Source organism: Thamnophis sirtalis, unplaced genomic scaffold (assembly GCF_051295495.1).
Source record: "Thamnophis sirtalis isolate CommonGarterSnake01/CBP01778 unplaced genomic scaffold, rThaSir2_p1.2 scaffold_8, whole genome shotgun sequence".
Lineage (NCBI taxonomy): Eukaryota > Metazoa > Chordata > Lepidosauria > Squamata > Natricidae > Thamnophis > Thamnophis sirtalis.
In genome coordinates, this window is record NW_028261388.1 from 43,559,581 (window position 1) to 43,578,091 (window position 18,511).

General features: G+C 31.6%; 1 protein-coding gene across 1 annotated transcript in view; it reads left to right on the forward strand.

Annotated features, from left to right (window-relative positions):
- ROBO1 (roundabout guidance receptor 1) overlaps positions 1-18,511 on the forward strand; it is a 434,872-nt gene that overhangs the window by 368,527 nt on the left and 47,834 nt on the right. Inside the window, exons 6-9 of the mRNA XM_014064019.2 lie at positions 2,221-2,341; positions 4,234-4,372; positions 6,546-6,673; positions 18,097-18,221. Coding sequence (XP_013919494.2) covers positions 2,221-2,341; positions 4,234-4,372; positions 6,546-6,673; positions 18,097-18,221 — 513 coding nt within the window. The remainder of the gene's footprint in view (positions 1-2,220; positions 2,342-4,233; positions 4,373-6,545; positions 6,674-18,096; positions 18,222-18,511) is intronic.

Below are 18,511 nucleotides of genomic sequence, written 5' to 3' on the forward strand. Positions count from 1 at the left end.
TCTTAAGAGAGTCTATCCTGTGAAAATCAGTCCAGATGATCTTCAGCTCTCTTTCTCTTTGTCATTGGTCTTGGCTTCACCATCAGGATTATAAAATAAAATTCTCCCAAAAAATGAGTCAAAAGCAAGAAGGTTCAGGCAATATCAGTGCTGTTATGTCTGCAAAAAATCGAGTAGTGCATTATATGCTAATAACCTCATAATAAAGAGTTAATAATAAACCATGAAGCTGGTTGTGGAATAATTTATGGATACTTTATTGTCTCAGGATCTAACAAGCAGTTATTATTGAAGGATTTCAGAACTCTATAAAAAGTTATTCAGAATAAAATCAGGTCAAGCTTACATAACTGGGTCATTCAGTAAGACATCAATGCCAAATATACTAGTGAATGGAGATTTATTTTAAAGATTAAATGTAAAGAAAAATGTGATGTTTTGAAATGGCCGAAATTGAAGTCTGGAACTAAATCTCATAGAAATATTATGAGCTGGATCCTAAGTAAACATTTCATGGTTGAAAATCTTCGAATCTTATTGCATTGAAGCAATTGCTTGGGACAAATGGGTCAAATATATACCGTATAAGAGATTGTTCTATAATTATAGGAAACATTTGATTATCGTTACTATAGTTTAATAGTATTGTAATTTACTACAGTTTGAATTACAACAGTGATTTCTTTTTCATAGGCAAATCACAAGTGAGATTGCTTTGTTTATTAGATAAATTAAACAGTTAATCATGTTTTGAGATCAGTGTCATTCAGTCTTTTTATGTATCAGTAACACCCATGTGAAGCCCTGATTATATTAATAAAATCAGGCAAAATTCAGAAATATGAAAGCAAGTAAATAACCCTTTAAACAAAATTGTACAAATAGAGTAGGAAACTTATTTTTCTTCAACATTTGCTATTAGGAGGCAAACCACTTTTGAACATGAACACATTTAATAGTTATGATTCATATTTTTCTCATAACAGGTCTAGGGAGATGTATATAATTTGTTAACTTCCATTGATATACTGTATTTCCCTGAAAATAAGACAGGGTCTTATTTTCTTTTGAACCCCCCAAATAAGCACTTCACCTTATTTTCAGGAAGGTCTTATTATTTTTGAGGTGCAGGACGCAGCAAGCGTGGTCACCTCATGACTGCTGCTGTGTTGCAATATTTTCAGGGAGGCTTATTTTGGGGAGAGTGCTTATTTTAGTGCATCTGCTCAAAAGCCCGATAGGACTTATTATTTTTGGGAAAATAGGGCATTTATATTAGTTCTATTTTTGTTTGCTATGCTTAAATATTCCCATCAAACAGAGAAGAATTTTCCAGTTAAGTATTGTAAAATTTGTCATTTTCTTATAACTTGTATTTAATTGAAAAAATCATGCTCATATCTTGATCTGTCAGTGGTAGTATATTTACCAATATCTGGAAATTATAACTGAGCATTTAGCATATATTTTCAGATATTGTAAGACTGATTTATTTTTGCTCATTATAGAAGATAAACTAGCTTCATAGAATGCTTATAGAATAACCACAGACATTCTGATGAATTTATACTATAGTATTCCATAGTATTTCTAGAGAACATTGACTATTTAGAGAAAAGTTTTTCCTATATAGACTTTTGAAGCTGATAATCACCTGGTTAGTAGCAGCTAACCAACCTTAGTTTAACAACAACAACAACAACAACAACAACAAAAAGCTAAAACAATTCAGAGTAGATTTCTTTTTGTTTGGGATATTGCCAGAAAAATCCCAAAACAGACCGAGAGAAAACAAACTGAAAGAACATGAAGGCACTCTAGCTCCATAACATGCCAAGAAGCTATTTAGATGTATCACCTTTAGTGAAACATAAATTCAAGAGATCTTTATCTATAATTCGTAAATTGAAAATATCTGATAATTTGTCATATTATATAAGAAACAAAAAGTTTAATTATTTGAATTTCACAGCTTGATCATCAACATCAATTATCACACATTTGGGGGGAAAAAGCAAGCTCCCACACGTACTTTTATTTTTAAATCAATATTTTTAAAAATTGTATTGTCCATTCAAATAAACTGTCAGGTTTTTTTTAATAAAATACCTTTTCTTTTATGAGTTAGTTTATATTTATAATTATGTTGTATGCAAATATTTTAATTTGTTTGCTCATATTTTATGAAAGCATTATTAATACTTATCATTTTTATTTTAGATCAGAGGTGGGAAGCTGATGATCACCTATACCAGAAAAAATGATGCAGGGAAATATGTCTGTGTTGGAACAAATATGGTTGGAGAAAGAGAAAGTGAAGTAGCAGAACTAACTGTTCTTGGTAAATATTTTTTTTTTAGAATAGAATAGAATTTTATTATTTATTGTTTAAGAATTATTGCTAATTCTACTATTAAACTATAGTGCCCAAGTATGGCCTATCTGCCAGATATGGAGAGTGAGGGAGAAACCAGTCCTGCAAGAAATGAATCCCACAAATAACCTGGTTCCATGTCACATAGATCTTTAAAGGTGAACAACACCAGTGGCTTACTGGAAGCCAGTACATGGATATGCTGCAGTGTATTCAAAATTGCATATGCCATTGTATTCTGAACCAGATTAAGCTTTTGAATATGCCTCAGAAGTAGTCCTATACATAACATGTTACAATATTCCAACTGGATTCCTGTGTATCCTGCCCTGAACTTTCAGAGAAAAATCATGAACTCTTTCCTCAAAAAATAAATAAGTTCCATTTTATCCTGATAAATATTATAACATCTACAAAAAATAAGGAATGACTAAAACATGTGCAAGCAGTGTCTTCAAAGAGAAACTATAAGAAATATAGCTATAAACAAGGCTATAAATAATTTAGCTTTAACACTTCAAAATGCAGATGATTATGAGAAATAAATCTCATATTTCAGCTAGGAACTGTACCTGAAAGGCTGAAGTTAAACATGACAGTGCTTATTATCCTAGACTGTATATATTACTTTCCAGGAGTTCAATTACCTAGAACAGTGGTGTCAAACTCAATTTCACATCAGGTCTGTGGTTGACCTTAGAGGATTGAGTGGGCATGGCCAACTGGATGGGCGTGGTGAGCTTGACGCCACTCACTGGGCATGGCTGACTAAGTGGGCGTGGACAGCTTGACACCACTCCCCAAACTGCTGCCATGTTTATTCATTACACTGGATAGATCGGGCCGAAGCCACACTGGCCCAATATTTCCTCTTTGCATTGGATAGACCGGGCTGAAGTTATGCTGGCCCAATGATTCCTCTTTGCATTAGGTAGACTGGTCTGAAGCAACGCAGGTTGGCTCCTTACATTTTCCAGAACAGCCCCGCGGGTTGGATTCGGCCCGTGGGCTTTTAGTTTGATACCTCTGATCTAGACCAAAGTGGACATTATAATTCAAAGATGTAAGAATCATATATTACGGATGTGCAGTGCTTCACATCAAAAGAAGAAAAGTACTTTGGAGCAAGAGGAAGTATATTTATCACATCTGTCAGTAGTTCCATGAAAGAGTTGTCTTTCCCTGAGTTTGCATGATGGCCACATGCAATAGAGTTAAGGAGGTACCAACAAGATGTGACAGTTCCTTATGCAGTAGTTGGCTATTGTAAGAATAGAATGCTGTACTGGACATGCCAGGGATCCAATCTATTAGTGCAGTCCTTATGTTGTTATACATTTCTAAATGGGCATGCACATGCAGGCAACGCCTCCTTCTAACACATATTTCCTAGAAATACTTCCCATGAAATAATCTTTTCGCCAGTGAAGCACTAAAGATCTCACCGTGATATATTCATTTTAGAATTGAGTTTCAGTATACTGAAACGTGCCTTTGTTCTATCTCTTAGTTTTCTTTCTCCAAAGTGAGTATCTTTTTCATAAAGGAATTTAGTTTTTCTTTTGTTTTACTTTCCTTATAACGTGAAGAATTAATAAGCAGGAGATGGATTGTAAGTTCAGGGGGGTTTGCAAAAATCTTTGAGATTTTCTGGGCATTTAAATAACATAATTATAAATCTTAATTGCTTCATTTGTTCAGATCAATTTTCTGATGCTCTGCTATATTTTTCTTTAAATTGTCTAGGTCCTAGCATGTTTCAGGTTCTTGAATGACTATGCAGTGTTCAAACTACTCTTGGGACTTGCAAGTATCATGTTCTTCCATGCTAATATCTAGTTATCATTTGTTTTCTTTAGAAAGACCATCATTTGTAAAGAGACCAAGTAATTTAGCAGTAACCGTAGATGACAGCGCAGAGTTTAACTGTGAAGCACGTGGAGATCCAGTGCCAACACTAAGATGGCGAAAGGATGATGGAGAGCTACCTAAATCAAGGTGCAGTTCACTTTAATAATACTTTGAACAAAGTTGTACAATATGCTGTGTTCTTGAATTTTAGAGGTGGTTGAACTATAAACCTGATGTATCAAAAATATCGTAATTGTAAAGATCTTAGGGGATTTGCTTTCAAATCAAAATTGGATTTATCCAATTTTAAAGTTATTAAAGGGTTAAGATAATGACTCTTAGTCATGATACCTGTTTATAATATTCAACTGCAGTAACTAACTTCTTAGTGTATTTACTTTAAACACAGAGTTTATTATTGAGGAAATTGTTCTGGATTAAATAGGTATTTATTCTGAGTTGTAACTCATCTTAATATTATTAATTATTATCATTGGATAATGACATTTTAAATTTTTTTCTTAAAGCAATGGATATGAATGCATAAAATTGGATGCTGCTATAGGAGACAGGGACATATTTCCATCAGAGCAACTAACTACTATTTTATAATTGCAGTCTTCTCACCTGTTAATGTTCTATCCGCTTAGTTGATGGAACATAACAAACAGCTATATGTTTTAGTCTTAAGAAATAGAGGTAGTTCTTCACTTACAACTGGTTACTTAATAACCATTCAAAAGCATGATGAACACTCACCCACACACAGAGAAACTACCCTATTTTTCAGAGTATAAGATGCACCTTTTCCCCTCAAAAAGAGGCTGAAAATCTGGGTGTGTCTTATACACTGAATACAGCATTTTTAGCCTGACCCCCCCCCTTTCACGAAAATGGCCATTCATAGCCTTTATGAGTCTTTCAGAGTGTGGGGAGGGCAGAAATGAGAAAAAATGGGCTGTACCCTCATCACAGTCATTGGATTGCATTTTAAGCAAATGGAAACTGATTCACCTTTATGCCATTTGTAGTGTCTCATGGTCATGTGACCAGTATTTGCTATGTTTTTTGCTTGTTTCTGGTGTTTATTTTCACTTTCAGAACTACCTATTGGGGAAAATTGACTGGCTTAATAACACTTACATGTGCTTAGCAACCATCATGTTCATTTAACAACTGCCATGTTCATTTAATAGCTACCATGTTCATGATGACCACTGTGCTTGCTTAAGCAAAACTGTCAAAAAATCAGGCCTGGTCATATGATGCCTCTACTTATGATCACAACTTATGACCATAATTCTGAGTGCAATATTTGTATATAGAGATATACAAAAGAAAAATAGCAGCAGGCATGTGAGGGCTGGGAGCTAAATACTACAAATAACTGTAACACATACAGTATATACCATTTCATAGTGCATTACAGCACTCTTCAAATGCTTTACATTGTCAGCTTATTGCTTCCAAGAATCTGGCTCCTCATTTTACTGACTTCGGAAGAATGGAAGGCTGAGTCAAACAGGATCAAACTCCTGGCAGTATGCAAATTAGCCTGCAATACTGCACACTGTGCCTTTAATAATTAGTGGATCTGAATATGTTTAACTTAAATATGAGAAATATTTGTCATCACTGACAAAACTCAGTTTTCTGGACAGGGAATTGAATTAAAAGATCTGCAAGTTGTTTTTCAACCCTGTAATTCTATAAGGAGGAAATGTATAATGTAAATGTATAAAATGTTTTCATCCAGCTTTATATTCATTTGGAAGACCAGAAACTAAGGTAAGATTCAGGTTAGGTTTCTGAATAGAGGAGCAAGAATTTGGTGATTGACACCATTGAGGTCACTTTTCTATTTATATTGACATTTTTATGATAGGAAACACATGTTAATGTGTTATATGAATTAATATATATGCATTGTAATTATATAGCTTATAGATTTATTATAATTTTAATTATAAACACACACACACACACACACATATATATAACATACCTACCTACCTACCTACCTACATACATACATATATATATATATATATATATACATATATACTGTATATATAACTAACATACATACATACATACATACATACAACATACATATAAATATATATTATGTATGTATGTATGTATGTATGTACGTATACACACACACAAAGAATCTAATTTTAAAGAATTCTCTTCTGTTCTCCTAGGCCACCCAGAGTTGCTTGTTTTGTGAAATGGGTGATTATATAAATTAGTAAAATAAATAAATAAATGAACTATCAAGTCAACCTAATCTATTTCAAACTTTTTGTTTATTTAGATATGAAATACGTGATGACCACACCTTGAAAATCCGGAAAGTTATGGCAGGAGACATGGGTTCTTACACTTGTGTTGCAGAAAATATGGTTGGAAAAGCAGAAGCATCAGCAACTTTAACAGTCCAAGGTACTATTTTTTTAAATATATTAATATCATTTTAAGACTAAAATAGATAGGTGTACATGGCAGATGCATGGATAGAATAAAAGCACATTATTTCATTATCAAAAATCAGAAAGATCATTATGATCTAATTGCAGATTTCTGTCATTATGAGTTATGTTTCATAATGGAAATAACCTAAGTACTTCAGTATTCTTTAAAATTCTTTAAAATATATTGTTTAAATAACAATAACAAAATAATTAATGGAAGGATGAATTATATGATTTATTTCTTTGTGACTTACAATATCTAGGTTCTAGTATTATTCAACTTTATAATAACTTTTATATCTAATCAGTAATGGCCAAAAGACACTATAATTTCCTAGTGGGGAGTATCTAAGAATCTTATCAAAGATGTAATTTAAAAACATATTTTATATGTATAATCTACTATATGTATTATCTACAGACTTCTACATGTTCTTGTCTAAAACAGAAACAAAATAATGTTTTTCTGTTTCTTAAGAAACAAGGTATTTGTTAAAATAACAATTCCAAACTATAGTTTCAATAATTTCAGATATTCATAAGAGAACATAGTTGACAAGAGTATTGTTTCTATTGTAGTATAAATGTCTTGCAGAACTCAGTTAATATATTACGATAAACAATACACACACACACCGTGTATGTACGTATATACACACATAAACCTTCTAAATGTTCACTCTTTAAATAATTATTTGCTTTCTTTTTTGGCTGAAGGCTGGCAATGCTCTTATATAATTTTGTCTGCAAGCTCATTTAATTTGATCATCTGATTTGTTCCCATTTTCTCACAACCTAGTTTGCACATAGTAATATACACTTTCTCTCAAAACTGTTTTAAAAAAATCAGGATATAAGATCATAGTGTAAGCGTTCTATGCTTAATATATTGAGGTTTTTTTAAACAAATACTAAATATAATGGTACTATAAAAATCAAGGAAAAAACAATGGTATTGAATCAGTACCATTGATGTCAAAAATATTTTTCTGTCTCATCTTCCATTCTGTTCTATAGCACAGAACTAAAAGTTATTTGAGCTCTTGCTGCAGTTGTTTTATTTTCTGATTGAAATATTTTATACACTAAAGTGGACCAAAATTATTTTCATGAAAATTTGATATTATTACCCCAAATTTGAAAAATTCAGTGCTCCAAATTTGAAAAATTCAATGCTCCAAATTTGGAAAGTGCTTGACAGTTTTTAAAGAATTTTATTACAGGTAGTTCTTACTTCACAACCATTTATTTAGCAATTGTTCAAAGTTACAATGTGGCAGGAAAAAGTGGTTTACAATTGGGCATTACATTTATGACCATCACAGTGTCCCTTAATCATATGATCTCAATAGAGGTACATGGCAACTGTTCCACATGTACACTGGTCATCACATTTTCGACCTTCATTGTCTGCTACTGACAAGCAAAGTCATGGTAACATCACTTGACAACCAGAGGTGATTTGCTTAATCAATACAACAGCGGACTGCTACAACTGCAGTTGTTAAGAAGGTTGTTCACATGATGTTTCACTTAACAACTGCTTCACTTAGTGATTGAATTACTAGTCCCAATTATGGTCATTAAGCGAAGACTAGGAGTATTGCAATTATATGGTCTTTTATAGTATATAACTGTATTAAAGATGTTTGAAATAAAAACTCTTCAGATACTTGCAAAGTTTTATTTAGATCTGACCTTTGGGAAAGGTTTGTGACATGTCACACTTTTCCCCCTCAGTTTGATCAAGATAAGATCTTTTTAGTTATCATGATAAAATCTAACTCTTGTCAAAAGCATCATGGCCTAGAGCCATGATGCTTTCTTTTCAGTAACAGAAGTAAAAGTGTATCTACATGTTATATAATGGTACTCCTGAAAATTCAAAAAGAAAGTTGAGGTAGTTGGAATGTTCAATAACCAGTATCTGATACGTAGGGTTGGAAGGGACCTTTGTGGTCTTCTAGTCCATTCCCCACCCAGGGCAAAAACTAATTCCATCATAAGCAAATGGTCGCCGATATTTGCTTAAAAATTTCCAGGAATGAAACTTCCAGTTCAGGAGACAAGCTATTCCACTGCCTAATAGCATTAACAATCAGGAATTTGACTGTAAGTATGGATTGCACAGTGATTGTGCCCATTCTGTTATTTGGCCGCAATTATGAAAAGTTTCTGTGCCACCTTGCTTCAGAGTGTAGAATAGTTTGAAATGGCTTTGCTTCATAGCAACTATGAACATGTCAGAGGCAATGTTGGCTTTGCGTCACACCAGACTAAATCTGGTTTTAGAAACATGAGATGTGATCTGATAATTGAGGATACTGACATCTGACCTTTTCAACAGTCAAGTCACTTCCTGGTAGAACTACAGATTGTGAGTATCTTGCAGTTTGCAAAGGCAAAATACACATTTGATTCACTTCAAGTATCTGATGTATCATGGAGCTTTTCAAAAGATGCTTAGGAATTTTCCTGACAATCTAGTGAGCAGTTCTGTCATCAGTGATGAAAGATGACCAGTGATCTTGATCCATGATGCCAATTATCAGATTAATCTATGAAGAAAAATCTGCTGCTTTATCCAGTTTTTGTCTTCTATCTGTTCTGTGTATTTTTGTAACTGCTTATGATTCAAGCATTCCATTGGCATCTTCAACTGAACTTACAAAAACTTTGCTATGATCCATAAAGGCTTCTAAATAAACATGACCCAGGCTTGTCCTCAATGCAACTAAAAAATAAAAGCAAGTGAAAAGAGCCATGCTAGCATTAGATCAAAAGCAAATTGTATCTGTCTGTGTTCAAGTCCTTGCAATAAGGTGGCAATAAGGGTTGTGTGTTATTTTTCACTCTTCATCTGCATTTCAGGAATAGATCACATTTTAGAATGATCCAGACCCTTTGGGGCAAAGTGGGAGGGGGGAGACATCTGTGAACTGTCCAATTATGCTGAAGATAATCATTTAGATTTCTTCAAGTCTGAATAATAACTGGGTGAACCCAGGTGAGAGGTGAAGTAAAACGGGTAACATCTTGCAATATGATTTGGAATTTATTTGGACTTGGAAATCTGCTGAAAAAAATTTTTTTTACAGTTCTTAGAGAAACATCAGACATAAAAGGGCCAAGTGAGCTTCTGGGGCACTGAGATCAATATTGTAGGAATCAAAACCTTAAACTTATTCAGTTTTCATCAAGTTTGTAGAAAGATTATATTTGTAAATGTGTTTTATTAATTTTATTCTATACCATTCTCTGGTATAAAAGATAATAAGTATTAAAATTGTTTAACTATTAGCATTAAACAATTTTTAAAAATGTTTTAAATACATGGCAAACACTTTACTTTTGAATAATAAGCTAAAAAAGCTATATTAAACAGATTTCACAATAATTGTATTGTATATTTTTATTCTGATCCTTTATTAATTCCCTAGTTTTACTGGGTTTGCTCTACTCAAAGACTATGGAGAGGGGCTTATGAAGGCACAACATTTATCAAATTAACCAACTATATACTAAATATGTGTTTCCTGAAAAATAAGACAGGGAAGAGCCTTATTGTAGAAATTCTTAACTTGACAATAGAGTATTGCTATTCTGCAAATATTTAGCCTACTTATAGATTTAATTTAGTAGGAATAAGCAAATATAATATGAATATGAAGAAGTATGCAGCTTAAAATCGTCTTGAATTTGGAGGCTTGTTTAGAAATTAGATGAGTCAGATTTCTTTGATCGCCAAAGGCTGGAGAGTATTTCTCTGACTCACTGGCAATGGCAAAGAACTTGATAAAACAATAAATTCTCACTGCTTTAAATGTCTCCATGCTAAGCATAATTCATAGATTTATGTATGCTTTTCATAATCTTAAGGAGTTGGAATGGGAAAATTAAATCTACATAAGACATTGACTATTAGTGATAAAACTTTGTTCCTTTTTAAATTTTTAAATTCAAAAGATGTCTACAATATTCAAGATGAATGTCATCAAAGCAAAAATAGATGCATTTTTATAATCCTGGGTTATTCCCATATAAATGTGTATTTTCAGTATCCTTATTTTTTTAAGTAAGTAGCATTATCAAAAACTAATCACCTTTTATGTGCAATTTGCTAAAAATACTGTTAAAATTATAAATTCTATTGTGTCATTTATTTTATAGTACTATGTGTATTTAAATTCCTTATTTTACAGATTAGAATCTAGACTTGTAAACAATATCTCAAATTCTTTCAAGTTTATAAACAATGATTCTTCCTGTCCTAACTATTCATTCAGTACTATGCATTTCTTCAGGGTAGTCTCGATTGTTTGTTTGCTTTAACAGAAATTCTTGTTTCTCTTAACTAATTATAGTATGTGAAATATTATCACACTTATCGTGGTATATTATATATGCAAGCCTACAGCAGATATTTATGTGTTAATTATGAACTCATGTTTAACAGTAATTATATTTTACTTTCTGCCTAAAAGGGTAAAACTAAATGAGATCACGAAAAGGCTTAAAATAATTAGAGTGTCTTTCTTTTTAGAACTGGATTTCACTATTTATAAATCAAAAGTTATATTAATTATTAGCTATTTCACTGATAAAATGAGTAGATTACTACTCATTTTATTATTTATATTTCTGCAACAATCAATTATGTCTATCAAGTAGTGCTCTACTCTACTTTATGCTATCATATGGATAGATTTTATCTAGAATCTGTAATGATTATATATACCCCTATGTGTACAATATATTCAGTGTTTTTATTTATTCTATATTTATATATTTTCTATTATTTTTATTTTACATTTGATTTAAATTATATTATAAAGCATACAGTTGTAAACATAAAGCAAAATATTTTGACCTCAGTGATTTTATGGTAAAGTCTAAAAATGTTATTTTTATACGTATCTGAATTATGTGAATTTCTGAATGGGAAAATATTTTTAAATAGAGTAGAGTTACCAATATCTGTTAATTTTTTTGTAAATAGTGGCAGAATAAGGATGCACCATTAGAAAATTTACTGCCATTTAAATTGACATTCATTTTGTAATGTTTCTTAACCTGTATTTTAAATAGCAAATGATAAAATTTGGAGGACTTAATCCAATTGTTTTCAAATGGAAAATAATGGGAGTAGGGAAAAAGAGGAACTACTGAATTACTGTAGTTTTAAAGAAAGTTGACTGCCTAATGTTTGCCCCCTCTGCTCATGTCTTCACCTGCTCAGGAACTGTATGTAACTAGATAGTTTAATAAGGATAAGAATTATCCTAGTTTTGGGGAAGAATTCAATGCAAATGAAGGCCAACACCAGCTAAAAAATTGAGATTTTTTTTCGTATTGTTGTATATATAATAATGTACTTGTAGTTGAATCATGCTTCTTCTTTCTTGTATATCAGATTTTAAAAACAAAATTTAAAAATTATGAGACACCTGCATAGAAATCCAATCACTTGTTTATTAGAAATATAGATACCTTTCACACTAAAGTAAAATTCTTGCCTGTCCTTCATTTTTCATGCTTCATATTTCCAAGCCATTAAATGTAAGCATTCTCTAAAGCTAAGAGAGCTGTTTTTACAATGCCATCTATTTCCTGCTGTTTCTTGTAAACCTTGAATATTTCTCTTCAGATAAGTTGCATTTTTATAAATTGCATCTTGCATATTTAAATATTTGTATATAAATTAGAGTTTGATTGTTTATTTATATCATGCTTTTTAAAAAAATAATTTTAGTGATTTAAAAGCACATTCATTTTATTTCATTTCATTTCATGTTTGAGTTTATTTATTCTTTGTTTTATGTTTTTGTTTTTCCTTTCCTTTCTTTTGTTTTAGTTGTATCTGGTAAGTTGAAATTTTATTGGCCATCTTCTAATCACCGTTATTCCTGTGACTGGATCATGTCTCCCCCTCTCTATCTATACCTTTTCATATCTGCCAACAAATCATCCTCCAACCTTCACTTGTACTGCCTGGACAGACCACAAAAGGCACATTCTACATGAAGTGTGGTAATTTTTGTGGCAAGCATCTAAGGTAATGGCTTGCTTACTTTTATTTTGCTTTAATTACTGCATTGTTACTTATTTTTGTTTATAAGTTCTTATTTAATTTTAACTTAATATATGTATTTTTCTTCAGCAAATCCCAAAATAAACGACTTTTTGAATATGCACCAATTTTTTAAAATAATGAAATGTTCCACATATAAAATAATCATTCTATTTTTACAGAAATACATTTTGTTCTTCAGATTCTGTTATTCAACAGATGAAAAATCCTTTGCATTATTTAACTGACAAGCATCATTAAGAGCAATCTAACCAGAATTATTGACTTCAACTGATTAACTATGTTGATTCATTTACTAGTTTATCCAGAAACAAATGAATATTATCCCAGGATAATATTGGTGAGAAAAGGTGGTTGTTGTGTTGGCTTCTAACATAACTTAAATGTTTACAAAGGAATAGTTTCCCATTTCTTCTTTCTAAATGAAGCCACTTTTATCCCTTAGAAAAGTCTTTTTTATGATAATCCCAACATTGGTTTATTATCTCCTAGAAGCAAGGCAAACTATTTTCCATTCATTTTTAATAGCTTTCCAAGGATGCAAGTGTACAGGAGGATATTTTTCATCCTAGTAATTTCCTTATTATAACATGAAAGCTATACATTTTTCAGAACTATTTAACTATAGAATTAAAGAGTAGACAAGTCAATATATTTGATAAGGAGTAGCATTTGCAATCCTAAATTTAAAAAGTTAGAGATAATCTTAATCATGATGTTTACATATAAATAAAATTTGTTATATAAAAGATGAATGAATGAGTAAATTAGAAATAGAGATAAAAACGCATTCACCGTCAACATTTGCAGTAACAAGTAAAGTGTGTATATGCATACATTTCACATCACATTTGTCAGATAGTTATGGAATTTTCAAGTTAATATATTATTAAGCATACACATTGACAGTTACTTCAACTAAAAGGAAAAATGGTGAAATTAGTCTAATAACAATATAGTCTTTTTGAAAACCATGTAAAAATACTCATATTAATACTTTTTCAATACTATCAAAATATTCTGAAAATCAGGATGGGTAACAACGGATTCCTTTGATAAACTCAATGAAAAGATTCAATAGAATATTAAGACAGTCAGATAAGACAATAAAGAAGTGAACTTTCTTATTGTAGATCCTATAAGAGGAGAATCTGTGTTAGCCTATTGTAATCAAAAATCACGATACAATCACATTGACATAGGAGCTAAACTGTTGAAATTATATGATGCATTTAGGAGACTAAACTAGCTAAACTAGATCAATTCCTAGGGAAGAAATAGAGAGAGTAGAAAATGTTACAGCAGAACACCCAGAGCTCGTTCAACAGATGGAAGCTTAACAAAGAGAGATTCAACCTTAAATTAAGGATAAATTTCCAGTCAGTGAAAACAATCAATTTGCTTGTTTGCATGGCATGGCCTGGTTGCTGGCTTGCGGTCTAGGGACCAGGGGTTGGGTACCCCTGGACTAGAAGACCTCCAAGGTCACTTCCAACTCTGTTATTCTGTATCCTGTAACTGCATTATTAATAAGATACAGCCAAACTGAATATGATTTGCATTTTTTCAGGCATTATGTATTCCCATAGATGGAAACAGAAAGCCATCCAATCTGAAGCAGATATTTAAACAACAATAACAACAAACTCCATTGGGGAAAAAAACATGCTAATATACAAACCAACCTTGCAACAAACACAACATCCATGTACTTTCCCCCCACAATTTTATCAACACTACAATCAGAGGCTCCAACAGCTACACCTACAGGACTGGGCACACTTACACATATATTTTTCACTAGGACATGATTACATATAATGCATGTACAGATTCTTTAATCATTCATTTGCAAGCAATGTTCTTATGCCCTCTATATAAGACAAACAGGACAATATTTGCATAAATATTAGAAAAAAAGAAAAAAAAGCCTCATCACTATCATTGTTTTGGTATTTATAATCTGTTTCATATGCAACTTTTATCTGCAAAACCAGTCTGTCTTCCCCTCCCCTCTTCCCACCTTATCCCAATTTAAATTCTGTATTAGTTGAGCTACTCTGTATAGCAAATAAAATGAGCTATAACTCACAGAAGTTTATCCTTTTACTAAAATGATTTTTGTTAGATTAATTTTTGATAAACTAGAAAAGTTTGTATTTGGTTTTCTCATAATTTGAAGAAGGAGAAAAATCTGAATTCCCTTGACCATTGCTTAGAGAAACAAAGCAAATCTACCTTAATGCATAAAATGATACAGCACAACCTGGAGAATTTGGAACTAATATGAAGTTCTCTATCAAAAACTTTCTTGGAAAAAAATGTGTAAAAGTGCAGATTAAAAGAACAAAATGAAAGAAGAGCAAATGGTGGACTAACAGTAGTTCTGAATTAAAACACTTAAATATTAGAACAATCAATCACACTACAGTTAGAAATAGGAGATGGATTTCTAATTGCTATATGTTTTTTTAATATCTGAATAACCATCTGTAAGGATTGGTTTAACATCTTTCATTGAGTAGGCACTCAACCATGTTGTTCAATTACATTAAATTCCTTCAAATCAGACATCACACAAAACCAGAAGTAGCTTGCTATTTGTACCAGTTAGACTTTTTATATCTTCTGGGATCTTATATTACTACTGTAATATTGACATAACTTTGAGGAGATTTTTGGTAATATCTTGTTGGCAATCTAACTTCTAATAATGTCCTGATCAATATCAGATCTCTAAATATTTATAGGGGTGTGATATTTTTATACGTACACACACACACACACACACACACACACACACACAGAGCCTTAATACCAAAACTCAGAATACAAATTTACCATTTAAAAAAATAATAAAATGGAAGTTTTACAAGAAAAGTAGAGCAGGTAGTTGAGTAGTTGGTTGGTTAGTTTTTGAATTGCTCTTTTGAAATATGTTTGTGTTTCTTAAAAATTATTTATAAAATGATAGTCAAACAGCTTACCTTCACTTGTGGATCACACTATAATTTAACTGCATAATGTTAATTAATATTGAAAAAAACTATCTCCCATAAAATAATGTAGAACTACCTTTTATTTAGGAAAAATGTTAACTATTTTTTAAAATAATATTTTCTTAAAATTCTAAAGCAGTGTTTCTCAACCTTGGCAACTTGAAGATGTCCGGACATCTTCAAGTTGCCAAGGTTGAGAAACACTGTTCTAAAGAAACAAATAATGTTGGCATGTCACTTTAAAGTATTACTATGTGTGACATTCTTGTAAGACTAAGAAGTATTTCAAGTTGGCTTACACTTCAGTTGGCTTCTATGATACATTTATGTAGATTATTGGCAGCAACACAGAATATAGATGTAACAAATTTCTTCCAAGATATTAATTTTGCTTTTGTTTTTTACTATTCAGCTGAACTTTAAACCTGACTAGTTTCCATCCAAATACTAACCTGACCCTGCTTAGTTTCCAAACCCAGATATAAGCACTATTTTGCCACCTTTGGAGCTCTTCATTTGTCATTCTGATGCTGAATGTAATGCTCATATGCATGAAACTTGATTGAATGCAGTGGCACTTCTCATACACTGCCATATTTGGAATAATTTCAAGAATCCACAAAGTAATGAAAAATGAAATTTGTTCTATCGATCTTCTTATAATTATTATCATTCTTCTTACTCTCGTTCTCATTATTTCTATTATTCTTGCTTAAACTTATTATGCCTGTCCACTCCCCAAAACTCTGAGTGACCAAGATGATCAAAATACACCATTAAAGCAATTAAAACCTAACAACAAAACTTAACAGCCCAAGACTAAAAAGCATCCAAATGGACAAAGAAAGAAAAACCCATATTCATAAATACAATTAATTCCAAAATCAGACCTATGTTTAAGGCCTTGGGTGCTATACATAACTCTGGGGGATGGTCTTCTAATGGAATGCAATGTTGATGAATTCTCAATAGAAAAAAAGGGGAGAGTCGAAGCATTTCTTTCAAATAGAAAAAAGGTTTTAACTTTTTTTCCTTTCCTTTTTGTTTCCTTTTATTTCATTTTGATACTATTCACTCTGTATGTTTGTGAATATCTTTTGCTCTGCACAACATATTATTTTAAAAAGGCTGCTTTTAATTTATTTTTTCTCTATTCCAGGTCAATTACATTAATATACTTAACTGCCGTAACTTAATGAAACCAGCATAATTTTTGACGTTCTGTTTATCATTCCACGTAGTGACCATTTGTATAAATAAAACAATTTGGACAATACTGGCAGTATTTATAATATGAAGACGAACAGATGTTTCAAATTTGCTTAATTTATATGCACGTTTTGTTTGAAGATGTTGACTAAGTAAATCAACAATTTAGTCTGCTTCATTATAGCTTTAATTTCATTCCTTTTCACTAATTACACACACACACACACAAACAAACACACACACACAAAAATAAAATGGCTACAATTTATATAGCAACATTTCTAAGTCTCTGAGTTAAATTCAAAAATATTTGGTATCCATTTCTACATCAAAATCAAACCTATTATAAAAGCTTTTTAACATAGAAATTCTCTGCGTCCTTTGGCAAAAATCATCATATGAAACATTTTGGGAATCTGCAGAAAAGCTATAAAGTATTACATTAAGCAAATTTTATAAGTAGTGAGCAAGAATATGTTAGTTTTAGCTTTCCTTTGTTATTCAACCATTATTGAAGTGGAACACAGTCTTCATCATAAAAAGAAAGTCGTTAGAAGTTAACCTGCAAGATATAAAGCAGCTTTCTTTTTAAACGTCTAACCCATTTTATTGTTTATTTCCATTAAAGTTTGATTAATGCTCTACATTGCTGAAGCCTTCCCACACCCCCTAGTTTTGTAACCAGAGATTTGTGTGTGTTTGCATTTCATTTATTAAGCTCCATTAAATTTTTCAGCTGTTTCTCTTATTGGAATAGCAGCAACTCTTTAAGCTAACATGGCTAGAGAAGGGGAGGGTGGAGAGAAAAGAGTTATCATTTTTTCTTAACATTTAACAAACAGGCAATTAAAGACATACAGCAGAGGCAAAAAAGAAACAGCCAAGTTACTTGTGTTGTATGTCATTTTTACTTGCTTTGTTTCTGATAAAACAATCCTGAGCATGGCCTAGCACCAACAAGATAGAGCAACATATGTTCAAATTGCATATTTCAGTTTCCACATGGAAATTTGATGTCAATTTCTGAAACAGCTAAAAATTAATTAAACCATGTTAGTAATTGATAATTGTGGTTTGACTTCATTTCTCCCTCAGAGCCACCACATTTCGTTGTCAAACCTCGAGATCAAGTAGCTACATTAGGCAGAACTGTCACTTTCCAATGTGAAGCAACTGGGAACCCTCAACCAGCAATATTTTGGCGAAGAGAAGGAAGCCAGGTAAAATAAACTGCAATTACATAATGTAAATAATTAATGAACAAAAGTTGAAACCAATTTTAATATGAAACCAATCTTATGACTGAATCCCAATTAAAGGGGAAAATAATCTGTAGATTCCTGAACAATCTACATAATAAATTGTTGATGATTCAGCAAATAAATATTCATTGATTATTGAAAAACAGTCTCACTATTCTCTTTCAACAGTGTAACAGTTTTAGTACAACATAATTTAAAATGGTAGAAGAATTCTGATTATAGACATACAATCCTATTTTTATTTTATT